The following is a 12,457-nucleotide window of genomic DNA, read 5'->3' as shown; positions in this document are numbered from 1 at the left end:
CCACAGCTGCCCCCCAAAAAAGTTTGTTTTAAAAAATACTTTGGCAAGTTCTTTAGGCTGACAGCACTCTTGCTCTTCTACTGGAGTGTTATGCCATTTTGAACGTAAGAAGTACTGCAAAACTATAACGTTGTGGTTTATAGTTATCACACGCAAACGTTTTTCTTACTATAGGCAGAATTAACATGCGTACCTGTTAAGTAACCTGCCCTGTTCATTAGAGGGCACTTTGTCTTTTGTTTGTCTTTTGTTATGAGCTTTATATCGTCGCATTTTCTCACAACGACTCTGAGATTTATTTATTTTTTGTTCATTTTATATCTGCATGCTGATCTCATCTACTCCACAGATCTATAACCAGAGCCAGAGTAACAGGCGCAGCGTGAACAAATGCATCATGGGAAGCAAGCAAAGCTTCTTCATGTTCCCCCACAGCCCCCGCATGCTGCCTGCTGGTGTCACTCCCACCCTGCAGAAGATGCACATTACATGTGGCCAGTTCGAGGCCAAAGAGATCAGCAAGCGTTCCAGCAACGGCCGACAGTCACTCAGCACGAGGAGAGCGTCTCTTCTCAGCCCTGACGCCCAAGGTACTGACTGAAGAGCCCAAGGTGTCGTCGTTACTTGCATATGAATACACACGTTTATGATAAAATAATAAAAAAAATTTAAGCGCTAAAATGACGGGACCTAAACATTTTTACATTAGAGGTTCATATGTACAGTTCATTGTTGATATTTATGCTTGAAAATGACACAACGCATCATGGAATGTAAAATCAGTTAACTGTATTTCTGTTTTTAACACTTTTTTTTTTTTTTTTTTTTTTTAGTGGTTGGTGTGCAGGGGCGTGTGAAAGAGGATGGCTTTCTCACCCCTGGTGAAGAGGATGAGTGGTCATCTACCATGAAGTTGGGCGAGAATGAAGCCCAGCCCAGACTCAAGCACTCCTCTTTCCTCTGCTTTAACGAAGAGCCGCAACAACTGGTACATTTTTCTCACTTAGAACAATGATTAAGACATTAGAGGTGCAACAATAACATTATTATCAATATGAGGGCCTCTATTTGATACGAACAATACAGTCAACAAACTACATAATAAAGTAAGCTATTAAATAAAATACAGCTTATATTACATGAGTTCAAATATTTAAACCTAATCAAGCCCACACTCCCTCCTCTGAAAAAAGTTGTTTCCTTTTTTTTTTAGTCGAGGCTACAGGGATTTAAAAAAAAACGTGCCCTGTTTTTCTCGAGCTAATACTTTACCATACTAGCTGACACTAATAACACACATGCATTTATACTCTCTCTCTCTCTCTCTCTCTCTCTCTCTCTCTCTCTCTCTCTCTCTCTCTCTTTTCGGTTTTAAGAGAACAGTTCCTTGCCCGTTCAGTCTGGGATAATGAAATCACATGTTTGAGCTACAGAGAGCTGCATGACATTAGAAATAAAGCAAACTTTGCTTTAGACGCACCCAACACCCAAACTTTAACTGTGTCTACTTTAACAGTTTTCCTGATTTAATCACTACTACACTTTTATACATAGTGTAGTAACTAACATAAACACATACAGGCTTATATAGCATTTAATATTTATCATTATAGCATTTAGTATTAAGTGCTAAGAAACATTAATTTGTTGTGATTTGATGTGTAACGAAACACTCCGGTAACGATTCAGTTTGATTCATGATACTGACTTCACGATTCTCTGAATATTTAAGAAAAATAAGGCTGAAAAGACTTAACCATAAACAGTGAAAAACAATGTGCATTTTTGGCTGTATAAAACTAGAAGAATAAAAAAATTCTAAATATATAAATTTTTGATTGAATAAACAAAGTGTCTAACCTAGGGAAAAATATAATTTTGAGCTCTGTCGCAGAAATAGAGCTCCAAAGTTGGCTAAAATGCCCGTTTTCTGTGACTTTTAGTGTTGTTGAAAGATATTGAGCTCTTTTGAACAATTATAACATGGTATAAAGTTTCATGTTCTCTCCATGATCACGTGACCGGTGTGCTCTCTATGTCACAATGTATCATTACACACCGTATTATTTAATGATGCATTTACTATCCAGCATGTAGATGAGTGTGTGTGTGTGTGTGTGATGTTTGCATAGGATGAGTGTGTGGAGGGACCAGTGAGAGACTTGTCTCTTTGGGAATGGAGACACTGGCAGAATCAACATCTTCCAACACACAGAGTGGACCACTCAAGCCGCTGCCTCCATTTCACCGCCATCATGGAACTCATTGACCAGATGAGACAGGAGGAGGAGGTGAGACGTGGGAAATCAGGGAGGCCATTTTGCTCATATATTCATATTCTATTATCTACCGTTGCCGTTATGTCAGTGCATCATTTTGGGTTGCTGCACATACTACTAAACATCATAATCGCATAAAATGCTGTCTTGTACTATGCTGAAGTTTATAGCAGGAATTTTATTGCTTAAGGTGATTGCACAGTAATCCTGATAACCATATAAAATACAGTGGTGCTTGAAAGTTTGTGGACCCTTTAGAATTTTCTACATTTCTGCATAAATATGAGCTAAAACATCATCAGATTTTCACACAAGTCCTAAAAGTAGACAAAGAGAACCCAATTAAATAAATTATACAAAAATATTATACTTGGTCATTTATTTTTGGAGGAAAATGATCCAGTATTACATATCTGTGAGTGGTAAAAATATCTATCTAAATGGGCTTGCCAAAGGTGAATTAGTGTATGTTGCAGGTGCAGTGTGTAATTTAAATCAATGTGTCTGTACACCTATGTTTTTATTTTCTCTGTTTCCCCAATTAGGAGCCCTAGGCCTATTTATATAATATATTATATATCTGTGAGTGGCAAAAGTATGTGAACCTTTCATTTCAGTATCTGGTGTGACCCCCTTGTGCCACAATAACTGCAGCTGAACGTTGACGGTAACTGTTAATCATTTACCGCACATTGGCTTGGAGGAATTTTAGCCCGTTCCTCAGTACAGAACAGCTTCACCTCTGGGATGTTGGTTGGTTTCCTCACATGAACTGCTTGCTTCAGGTTCTTCCACAACATTTCTATTGTATTAAGGTTTAAACAGGCCCAAACCATGATACTACCACTACCATGTTTCACAGATGGGATAAGGTTCTTATGCTGGAATACAGTATTTTCCTTTCTCCAAACATAACGCTTCTTATTCAAACCTAAAATTTCTATTTTGGTCTCATCTATCCACAAAACATTTTTCCAATAGCCTTCTGGCTTGTCCATGTGATCTTTAGCAAATGCAGATGGGCAGACATGTTCTTTTTTTGAGAGCAATGGCTTTCTCCTTGCACACCATTGTTGTTCAGAGTTCTCCAGATAGTGGACTCATGAACATTAACATTAGCCAATGTGAGAGAAGCCTTGATTTGCTTAGAAGTTACCCTGGGTTCCTTTGTGACTTCGTGGACTTTTACGCGTCTTGCTCTTGGAGTGATCTTTGTGGGTCGATCACTCCTGGGGCGGGTAACAATGGTGTTGAATTTCCTTCATTTGTACACAATCTGTCTGACTGTGGATTGGCGGAGTCCAAACTCTTTAGAGATGGTTTTGTATCCTTTTCCAGCTTGATGAGCATCAACAACTCTTTTTCTGAGGTCCTCAGAAATCTCCTCTATTCGTGCCATGATGCACTTCCACAAACACGTGTTGTGAAGAAAAAAAACAGGGCGCTCACTCACACCTGATCATCATCCCATTAATTGAGAAAACACCCGACTCTAGTTTCACCTTCAAATTAAACTGTTAATCCTAAAGGTTCGCATACTTTTGCCCCTCACAGATATGTAATATTGAAACATTTTCCTCATTACCAAGTATAATATTTTTTCTTTCATTTGTTTTATTGGGTTCTCTTTGTCTACTATTAGGACTTTAGGCTGTTTTAGGCCATATTTATGCAAATATATAGAAACATTCTAAAGGGTTCACAAACTTTCAAGTACCACTACTGCAGTTTCCATTACGTTGCACTTTTTTCACATAGGTATTCGGCTATCTAGTCATAATTTGAACTTTGAAGTTTGAAGTTTAATGTCTGTTATTTTTAAGTTTCAAGCTAAGCCTAAGTGACCTATTATTTCTTTGAACTATCATCGGTACATTTTATTGATTTGTTAATCCCTCACTGCTCGTCTCATCTTGCCATTAGAGGATGACGTAAAACATCCTTAATTTTTTTTTTTATGTTACCCCTGTTCTCTCCTGATTGGTCTCTCACCTCTTTCAAAAGCCAGACTGTCTTACATAACACTTCTGAGAGCAATTATATAAGTGCACAAAGCTGGAAGTTGACCAGGGACAAGTGACTTAGCTGTACATGAATGGCTAATGGAGACAAGAGGTGAGGAGTAGAGTCGGAGAAACAAATTCTAGGATGAGTCTCACACTCATTTGTTCAAAACAAAGCCTGTTTCATTTGCTCGGCTTTCCTTTTAAGTAATGCAGAAGCAACACAGTAGACTTAATATCATTAATCAGGATTGGCAGGTTTCCACTATATTTCACGCCCTACTACATCTCCAAAACCACACAAAAGAATTGAAAGTCATTTTAATCCACAATTCATTTAAAAATTGTCCAGAACATTTCTAAAATAACTTTTAAAAATATTTTCAAAAATTCTTACATTTTATCAATTAATTGAATCGATTTTCTGGTCCAACAGAGTGGCTGCAGATATGAATCTGAGGTCAAAGCATATCTACAGAAGGAGGATGTTGTTGGTTGTGAGGAGGATGGCTCAGTAGCGAAACCTACATGCGAAAAAAAACCTCGGCAGAAAAGATCTAAACCTAGACTTGTTGGTCGAGATGCCAGTCGTTCTGTCTCAAAAACTAACCTGGATAAGAAGGACCAAGCAGGACCTCCTTCATTGTTAAAAGACAAAGTGTTTTCCGAATCGGACTGTGATGCCACTAAAGAAGGTTTAAGTGTGTTTCAGTGTAACTATGATGACCTTGCAGCTGATGATAATGCTGATAATGCCCTGCAGACTGATGCAAATGAGACTAAAATCTCAAGGAAAGATGACCAGCTACATGGTTCTCCTGAACACACAAAGGACCTTAAGACAAGTCCTGATGCTTCCATCGAGCCTGCTGAGGAAATGTTCTATTTACCCAAATGGGATGTCTGTCAAAAAGTCTACAATTTCAATCGATCTGCTGGAAGCTTGGAAATTATTCTATCCAATGTGAAAAATCTTCTGTCTAGAGCGCCGCCGGAATGTCTTGACCTACATTGCTCATTAAGCCTCAACAAACCTGTTCACTTTGATGAATCAGATAAGATCTGCAGTAGTCCGATGGAAGAGGTTGATCACTTCCAGGTCAATTTTGACCTTGCCAATCGTGAGAATTCGTTAGACTCTGACTCTCTAGACTGTAACATAGAAGGAGCCCCTCCTAAATCTGTAACATTGCCTAGTGAGACCGTTTCTGCTGGTCTGGATAGTACTGCCAACAGTCCTAGCTGGGATGAGGTTTTTGACGATGTTGTGGACGATAAGTCAGATAAAACAGCTAATCTACCTTTAGAGTCTAAAATACAGCTCACTAGCTTAGATGAAAGTGTTGACTTGTTTGGTGATGATGAGGCATTCCTACAGATATCATTACCAAACATTGAGACTCCAAACAAAGACACTGTAATTCCAATCAAGAGACGGGACACTGACCAAAGGAAACAGGTCACACAAAATGTAGGGGGTGCATCAAATATTTTTAATTCCGAAGGTTCTTCCAACAGCCCAGTAGTCTTAGGAAACAAACCACCATCTGAGCACAGATCTGAGCCTTTTAATTATTCTCAAGACATTTTTTCTGTGAACTTTGACCTTGGGTTTTCCTTTGATTCTGAAGAGGAGGAAACCGCAGAACCAGCCTCTGACATGACCACAGAACTCACAGCTGATAGAGAGCAGCCGTTCACCCCACTAACCCTGAACGAACCCAATACATCTTCCAACAACTTCACTCTTGGACATATGTCAACCCCCAGGGTGTGTCTAATGGACAAAAAGCTCCCATCTCTTATAGCCAAGAGTAACCTGTCGCCCATAATCACTGAGCGAGAGAGTTTGGTAAGACCTGATGCCTCGACCCCAAGTCCATCATTTGTGTCTCCAAAAAGCAGAGCTCTAGAACCCTTTCCTAAAGTATTGAGCTCACAAGCACAGCCACGTGGAACAGGGAACAGATTGTGTCGGAGGTCTCTGCTTGACGCAAGGAAACCTGTTTATGAAGACCATGCTTGTTCAGGTCAGTTCAAGGTTTTTAAAAGTAAAATTTGTAATAGCTGCAAATGAAATTTAGCATGAACGTTTACGAGCGCATTTGTTATTTAGAGCTATTCTTCGAGGTATAATAATAATAATAATAATAATAATAATAATAATAATAATAATAATACAGCTTATTTATATATGTAGCCCTTTTCACTAACCCAAGAAGCAGGTGGAAACAACAGATCACTTGATGCAGGGTGTTCAAGGTGCTGTTCTACAGAGGACATGGTAACCAAAGCTATGATATTTGGGTGTAGAACAGCCAGCGGTAGACGGTACAGGGGTTTGAGTGGGTTTGGAGGAAGGATAACGTTCAGACAAAGAGGATGAGTTTATAAGTGAGGAAATGAAAAGTGTGCATTTATTTTTTGTTGTTTTATATAGTGAAGTTAGTAAATTACGTTACCAGGCTTGAGATCTGAATGATATGAGGTTTAGGAAGGATTTGGAGGTAATGCGTAAAAGAGAACTGTGTTGAAATAGTCAAAACAGTTAAAGAAGTAAAGTTAAGCAGTGGTGCAGAAATAAAAGAACTGACATAAATATCTATTTGGGTCCACAGTGATTCCAGTATCTAAAATGTTAAAGTGTTAGGTGTCTTGTTTTGTTGAGGGTTGATACTGAGCCAATGAACATGTTCTTACTAAGGAACAACGAGGCTTAATCTTGAGCAGGGGCGGACGAAGTACTGAGAAATTCTACTTAAGTGAAAGTGTAGATAATGTGTCGAAATCTTACTTCATTAAAAGTAAAAGTATCCAGCCTCAAGTGAGTGCACTCAAGTGAAAGCGAAAAAAACGAAGTTTTAATGTACTTGAGAGTTCTAAAAGAAAAACGTTATTGTTTGAACTGATGAAATTACGTTAAGGTCGTGTTTTCATTTCAAATGAACTTTTATTACTTATAGAAAACTGTCAGAAGGTGATTTAAAAAAAAAAAAAAATTATTATTAATTTTTTTCCCGAATGCAACTACAACATTTTGCCTGAAAAACATTATTCAGTCGTTTCAGGAATGTTGTTTTCCATGGAAATAGATTATCCAATTGATTGGTCAGCCACATAGCAATTTATGGCAGTTCTGTTTTTACCACCTTTGTGTTTATTCTTCTGTTCTTTATCTTATTTTGAATTGTCCAGTAACAGTGAACAGTGATAGTGAAGAGGAATCAGTCATTAGAAAACCTGGGCGTCAAGGCAGAGCCAATCCCCTGGCATCTCCAGATGTAAGACACACTCACTACAAAACATGCTTGGTACACTGCTTGAATTAGACCAATCCTCACACAAAGCCCAGCTTTCTAATCGTTACGTTGCAGTGTCATCTTTTGTGCTAGAACGTCCTGGCTGATACTAGGTGATGTGTTCATTAATATCTCAAAAGATAGAAGTACAAAATAGCACTATGAAGACACTTGGTTGTTCAAATGCGAGGGGAAAATTTGAATGAGAAGAAAATGTTTATGAACCAGGGTCTGTATTCTTGCTAAATTTCTCCAGTTAATAAGGGTGTGAACCTCAGGCGTCCATGCAATGCAATACGATTTCGAATTCATAAGGCAATAATTTGATATTTGATTATACTACTGAATCTCCTATAATACAGTTCGATTGGATTTACTAGCCTCCCATTGACGTGAGACCAACTTTGTTCAGAATCTGGGGTAGGCCTACTGATAATTCATAAATGATGATGAAATAGCGAAGGACCATTTTCCATAACGGAGTTGCAGGCAAATCATCTTCGTAACCGATTTACACATCAGTTTTAAAAACTGAAATATTTTTTACACACCAGTTGTTTGTCCTTTTTGATAACATTCAAGTTATAATTGATTGTGATTGGTTCATATTCAATTCTAATCGATAATAATTTGCTTTGACTGTCGTCACGATTCATTTCAATCGTCGCCTTTTAAAATCGACGCGTCTATCTAAGTCGTCTGATCGTCGTTCCTAAAACAGAACTTGCTAAATTCCTTCTTTATAAAAATATAAAATATATTTTAAAAATTCATGCAGGAATTAATAAATTAATGAATTAAATGAAGCCTTTAGAGATCTTATTAGTCTGTTAAACTAGTTACAGTGAAATAAATATTACTTATTTGTTTATTTAATACCTTTTGAAAGATTTACTGTATTTATTCATATATGCCATTCAAAATTTGATTCATTTCTGTAATTGAAGGTATATTTGATTCTTGTATTGAATCCTTTTCGATGTGCTGCTGGTGAATTTGCGATCTGCTCTAATGTCCCCAGTCGAGTTGTTGTGAACGTTTATATTTTTTTCTTCCTAGCAATCAAAAATCAGTGACGTCGAGTCTCCTGTCCAGGCGCCTAGAAAGCGTGTCGCTCGACTGAATATGGTACGTCTATGAATTTTTCACAAAATGTCCCTACAGGAACGAATCAGCCTGCTCATGTTAAGTCATGATTGAATGACACTGGCTTCATGTTTCTAGTCAGAGGAGAGTGGCGGGGAAGCCGCGTCAGACGATGACTTTAAGCAAGACTCGTTTTTTCGGCCCAAAGTGTTTCAGCCTCGTAAAAATTCACATCCTCTTAAGGTGAAATCTCAGGTAAAGGCAGCTCTCATCCAGCATTGCACACACTGCATGCAGGTCAAGAAGGTTATGTTTTTTTAATAACGTGTAGAGGCCAGAAATGTCATGCGCATTTATCCGTTGCCCTCGGTCCACTCCTCTTTAATCTCCCAGAATGCAGTGCACAGAGATGTGAGGCAATTTCTGGATGAAGAGGCAGCGCTGTCTGAAGAAGGAGACTCGGTCTCTTCTGATGAATGTGATGGAGAAGAACTGAACAAGTCTTTGGAAGGGTTTGTAGTGGACAACACTCAATTCTCTCAAGGTCTTAATGGTAAGGAATTCATGATTCTATCTGATGATGTCATTTTAAAGAATTTGCTTATATTTCATTCATTTTATGTGGTTTATTTACATGCAGTTTTAGCACAGGTCCTTCTTTAGAACAGTGTCCTATGTTGTATTTGACTTGAGCCTCTTAAAAGCAGTATCTAATAAAGTATCTAATTAATTATTGGAACGACCTTTGAGACAAGGTTTCCCCAAAAAGGGAATGGTTGTAATTTTGGATGAGCTGGTTTGAACTGGCCGGTACAAATACTTGTCACTTGGAGAAACACTTTGTGAAACACAAAGAAATGGTTTTCTTTGTTTTTTTTTGTTTTTCCTCAGATTCGGAGATGCATGGAATTTATCTGAAATCTGTAAAAAGCCCTGCCATTTCAAGCAAATTTAGAATGGCGCATAGACCCGTGCATAATCTAAACATCTTCTCACAGGTGAATATTTACAAAAATGTGAGGGGTGTACTCAGTTTTATGAGATACTCTGTGTGTGTGTGTGTGTGTGTGTGTGTGTGTGTGTGTGTGTGTATATGTATGTATATGTATATATGTGTATGTGTGTGTGTATATATATATATATATATATATATATATATATATATATATATATATATATATATATATATATGTATGTATGTATGTATGTATGTATGTATGTATATATGTATGTGTGTGTGTTTTTATTTATTTTACAGTGTGCTCATTTGCTGAATGTGATGTGTTATGGGTTAAAAATGTACTTAAAATGGCTTACGGTACCTTGTAATTGAATTGATTTTTATTTCCATTAAAGAAATATATTTTGTTTCATTAGGACCATTTTGTTTATGCGGTGTAAAGACTAGTCATGAGATAAATATATGTACTTTTTAAGCAATGAAAACTAAGTTTTGCACTGAAAATGTCTGTTAACCAGGAAATCGAGCTTACAGATTTAATGGGTTAAAATAGTTCAGTCTTTTTCTGCTTGGTACCCAGGCAGTACATTGTACCATTCTTCGTACAGTAGGTCATGGAAATTCAAGATTTTGGTCAAGGAAAAGTCATGGAATTTTACATTTGACTTGGAGTGGGAACCCTGAACTAAAAATGGACAAATATTAGTTTAGGCCTAATATGGTTACTCTTGGGGGATAGCAGGTTATCCTGTCAGGTGGTGGTGTATTAGTTTGTTTTCTGACAGTATTTGGACACATTTATCATAGGCTAATTTGTATTAGATCAGTTGTATTCTGGTTTGACTGGTTTTACTTTTTTCCTACTGTGCATAATGTATAATGTGTTTTTCACACAATTTAGTCTGTATAGAATTCTTTATTTTTTAAAAAAATCCATAATATCTTATCCATAACTAAAGGGAAGCACTTGTTCCTCTGTGTGCAGGTCCCTGAGCAGGACGAGATGTATGAGGAGGACAGTTTTGTGGTCGATGGCAGTGAAGTCGAGGAAGACTTCAATAGCGCTTCTGACGATGAAGAGGAGGCCGAGATCGAGATTGTCCCTGAAGACTCCTTTGTAGATGGGAGACGACAGTACACCACACGCCGCAGAGCTCGTCTCCGACAAACTAGGACTTCTGGAGAGACGAGAACCCTCCAATCCAGAACAACCAAACGCTCCAGAATTGTCCAAGTGGAGGATTCGAGTGAAGAGGAAGAGGAGAAGGATGAAAAGAAGAGGAAGATGCTGTATGCTAGGAAGGCACCCGTTTCAGATACTGCACCTGGGACAGTTTTCAATACAGCTTGTCCTCCGTCCCATTCGCCCAAATCAGATCCTGCACGAGCAGGTGGAGAGAAGAGCAGGAAGGGTGCTGTGCCGCAGAAACAGGAGACGGACAGACAGAGGTTCAGTAACCAGGCCCTGCTGTCTGAAGAGCTGGACTTTCAGGAACCTCTGCCCATCACTTGTGTTAAAACACAGGTGAGGGTTCTAGAAGGACGTTGCCAGTTTTTATGAATATTTTGGCAAATTTAAAATGGTCTTTAGTGTGAGAAATGTTTAACATCAAATGTTTGACCTCATTTTGCAATCTTTTAGTAATATTATATATTATTATCATTATTATTATTATTATTATTATTATTATTATTGAGTGAGTACTGTGCAGACAGACCGGCCTGTCCTCCGTTTATACAGTGTCATTTCTTTTAATGTTATCAATCTTAATTTATGGGTTTGTATGATTTTATATGATTTAAGTCGATCAAGTCGAGGTTTACATTAGTTAGTCTTCTTATGCATAAATTTACACAAACACTCCGTTCGTATCCAGTCGTTTTTTCACATTTTAACTACCTTTCTGTTTATATTTATGTTAAAAATAAATGTCCTGTATTCAATGTACTAAGATATGCTTTAAGATATGATTTCATTAATTGATCATTTATCCTTCATGTGTCCAGGCAGCCTGTTGCAGTACTGCTTCTCTGACCGTGGCCAGTGGTTCTGTTGATTATGGTACGACGACCGATACCACAATCAACACCACCCCGTCTTGCGTGTGCGTGCTCGTGGACAGCCGTTGCATCAGCGCTGGTGCGGACGTGGTGTCTTCCCTCCGACTAAAACACGGCGCAGCTGTGCACATCTGCTCTCTGGTCAGCTGTGATTTCATCGTAAGTAAGCGGATGGCTGTAGAGTGGCACAGCGAGTCGGAGTTGGCCAGTCTGCAGAGTCGCAAGCGGCTGCAAGAGAGGATACAGAGCGTGCAGGGTTTATTTGACCGGGTGTGCCTCCTGGTGGAGAAAGAGCGCACTAAACCGGGTAAGCTAAAGGAGTGTGCAGTTGATATTTGAGAATACTGTAGTGTATCCGATTAATAATATTAATAACAGTTGCGCTTACAATAAATGCATGATTAGTACACTAAACTCGTACTTCTCAGGTAATAATAATAATAATGATAAATAAATATATATATAATTTAGATCAATGCAAGTGATTATTATAAACCACAACAGAATTGCTACAGAAGCCATGGTGGTTAATGTTTAGAAAACTGTTTAGAAGTTGCCGAACTACAGCCTACAGTTTTTTTGTATAATATGGATATTAGTTCTGCTACAGTATTTTTCGTATACTTGGTTCATTCTTTGGCTGCAGTACGTTCCTGGGTCAACATCTGGACAGCAGTCTGCCTTATTTATTTATTTATTTATTACCACCCTTGCGCTATCCAAGCCTTTATTCACGACTTTCTTTTGACTGTTTTCTCTTAGGAGAGC

At 38.1% G+C, this 12,457-nt stretch overlaps 1 protein-coding gene across 1 annotated transcript in view; it reads left to right on the top strand.

Moving 5' to 3' along the window:
* Positions 1 to 12,457, top strand: part of fancm (FA complementation group M) — a 36,858-nt gene that overhangs the window by 23,515 nt on the left and 886 nt on the right. The window contains exons 12-23 of the mRNA XM_017475967.3: positions 350 to 590; positions 834 to 988; positions 2,133 to 2,291; positions 4,719 to 6,312; positions 7,478 to 7,563; positions 8,641 to 8,709; positions 8,806 to 8,922; positions 9,061 to 9,220; positions 9,559 to 9,665; positions 10,614 to 11,153; positions 11,636 to 11,996; positions 12,452 to 12,457. The exon at positions 12,452 to 12,457 is cut by the window's right edge and continues 286 nt beyond it. Coding sequence (XP_017331456.2) covers positions 350 to 590; positions 834 to 988; positions 2,133 to 2,291; positions 4,719 to 6,312; positions 7,478 to 7,563; positions 8,641 to 8,709; positions 8,806 to 8,922; positions 9,061 to 9,220; positions 9,559 to 9,665; positions 10,614 to 11,153; positions 11,636 to 11,996; positions 12,452 to 12,457 — 3,595 coding nt within the window. The remainder of the gene's footprint in view (positions 1 to 349; positions 591 to 833; positions 989 to 2,132; positions 2,292 to 4,718; positions 6,313 to 7,477; positions 7,564 to 8,640; positions 8,710 to 8,805; positions 8,923 to 9,060; positions 9,221 to 9,558; positions 9,666 to 10,613; positions 11,154 to 11,635; positions 11,997 to 12,451) is intronic.

The sequence above is a fragment of the Ictalurus punctatus genome, chromosome 9 (assembly GCF_001660625.3).
Source record: "Ictalurus punctatus breed USDA103 chromosome 9, Coco_2.0, whole genome shotgun sequence".
NCBI classification, from domain to species: Eukaryota; Metazoa; Chordata; class Actinopteri; order Siluriformes; family Ictaluridae; genus Ictalurus; species Ictalurus punctatus.
This window is presented reverse-complemented; position numbering and strand designations above follow the sequence as displayed.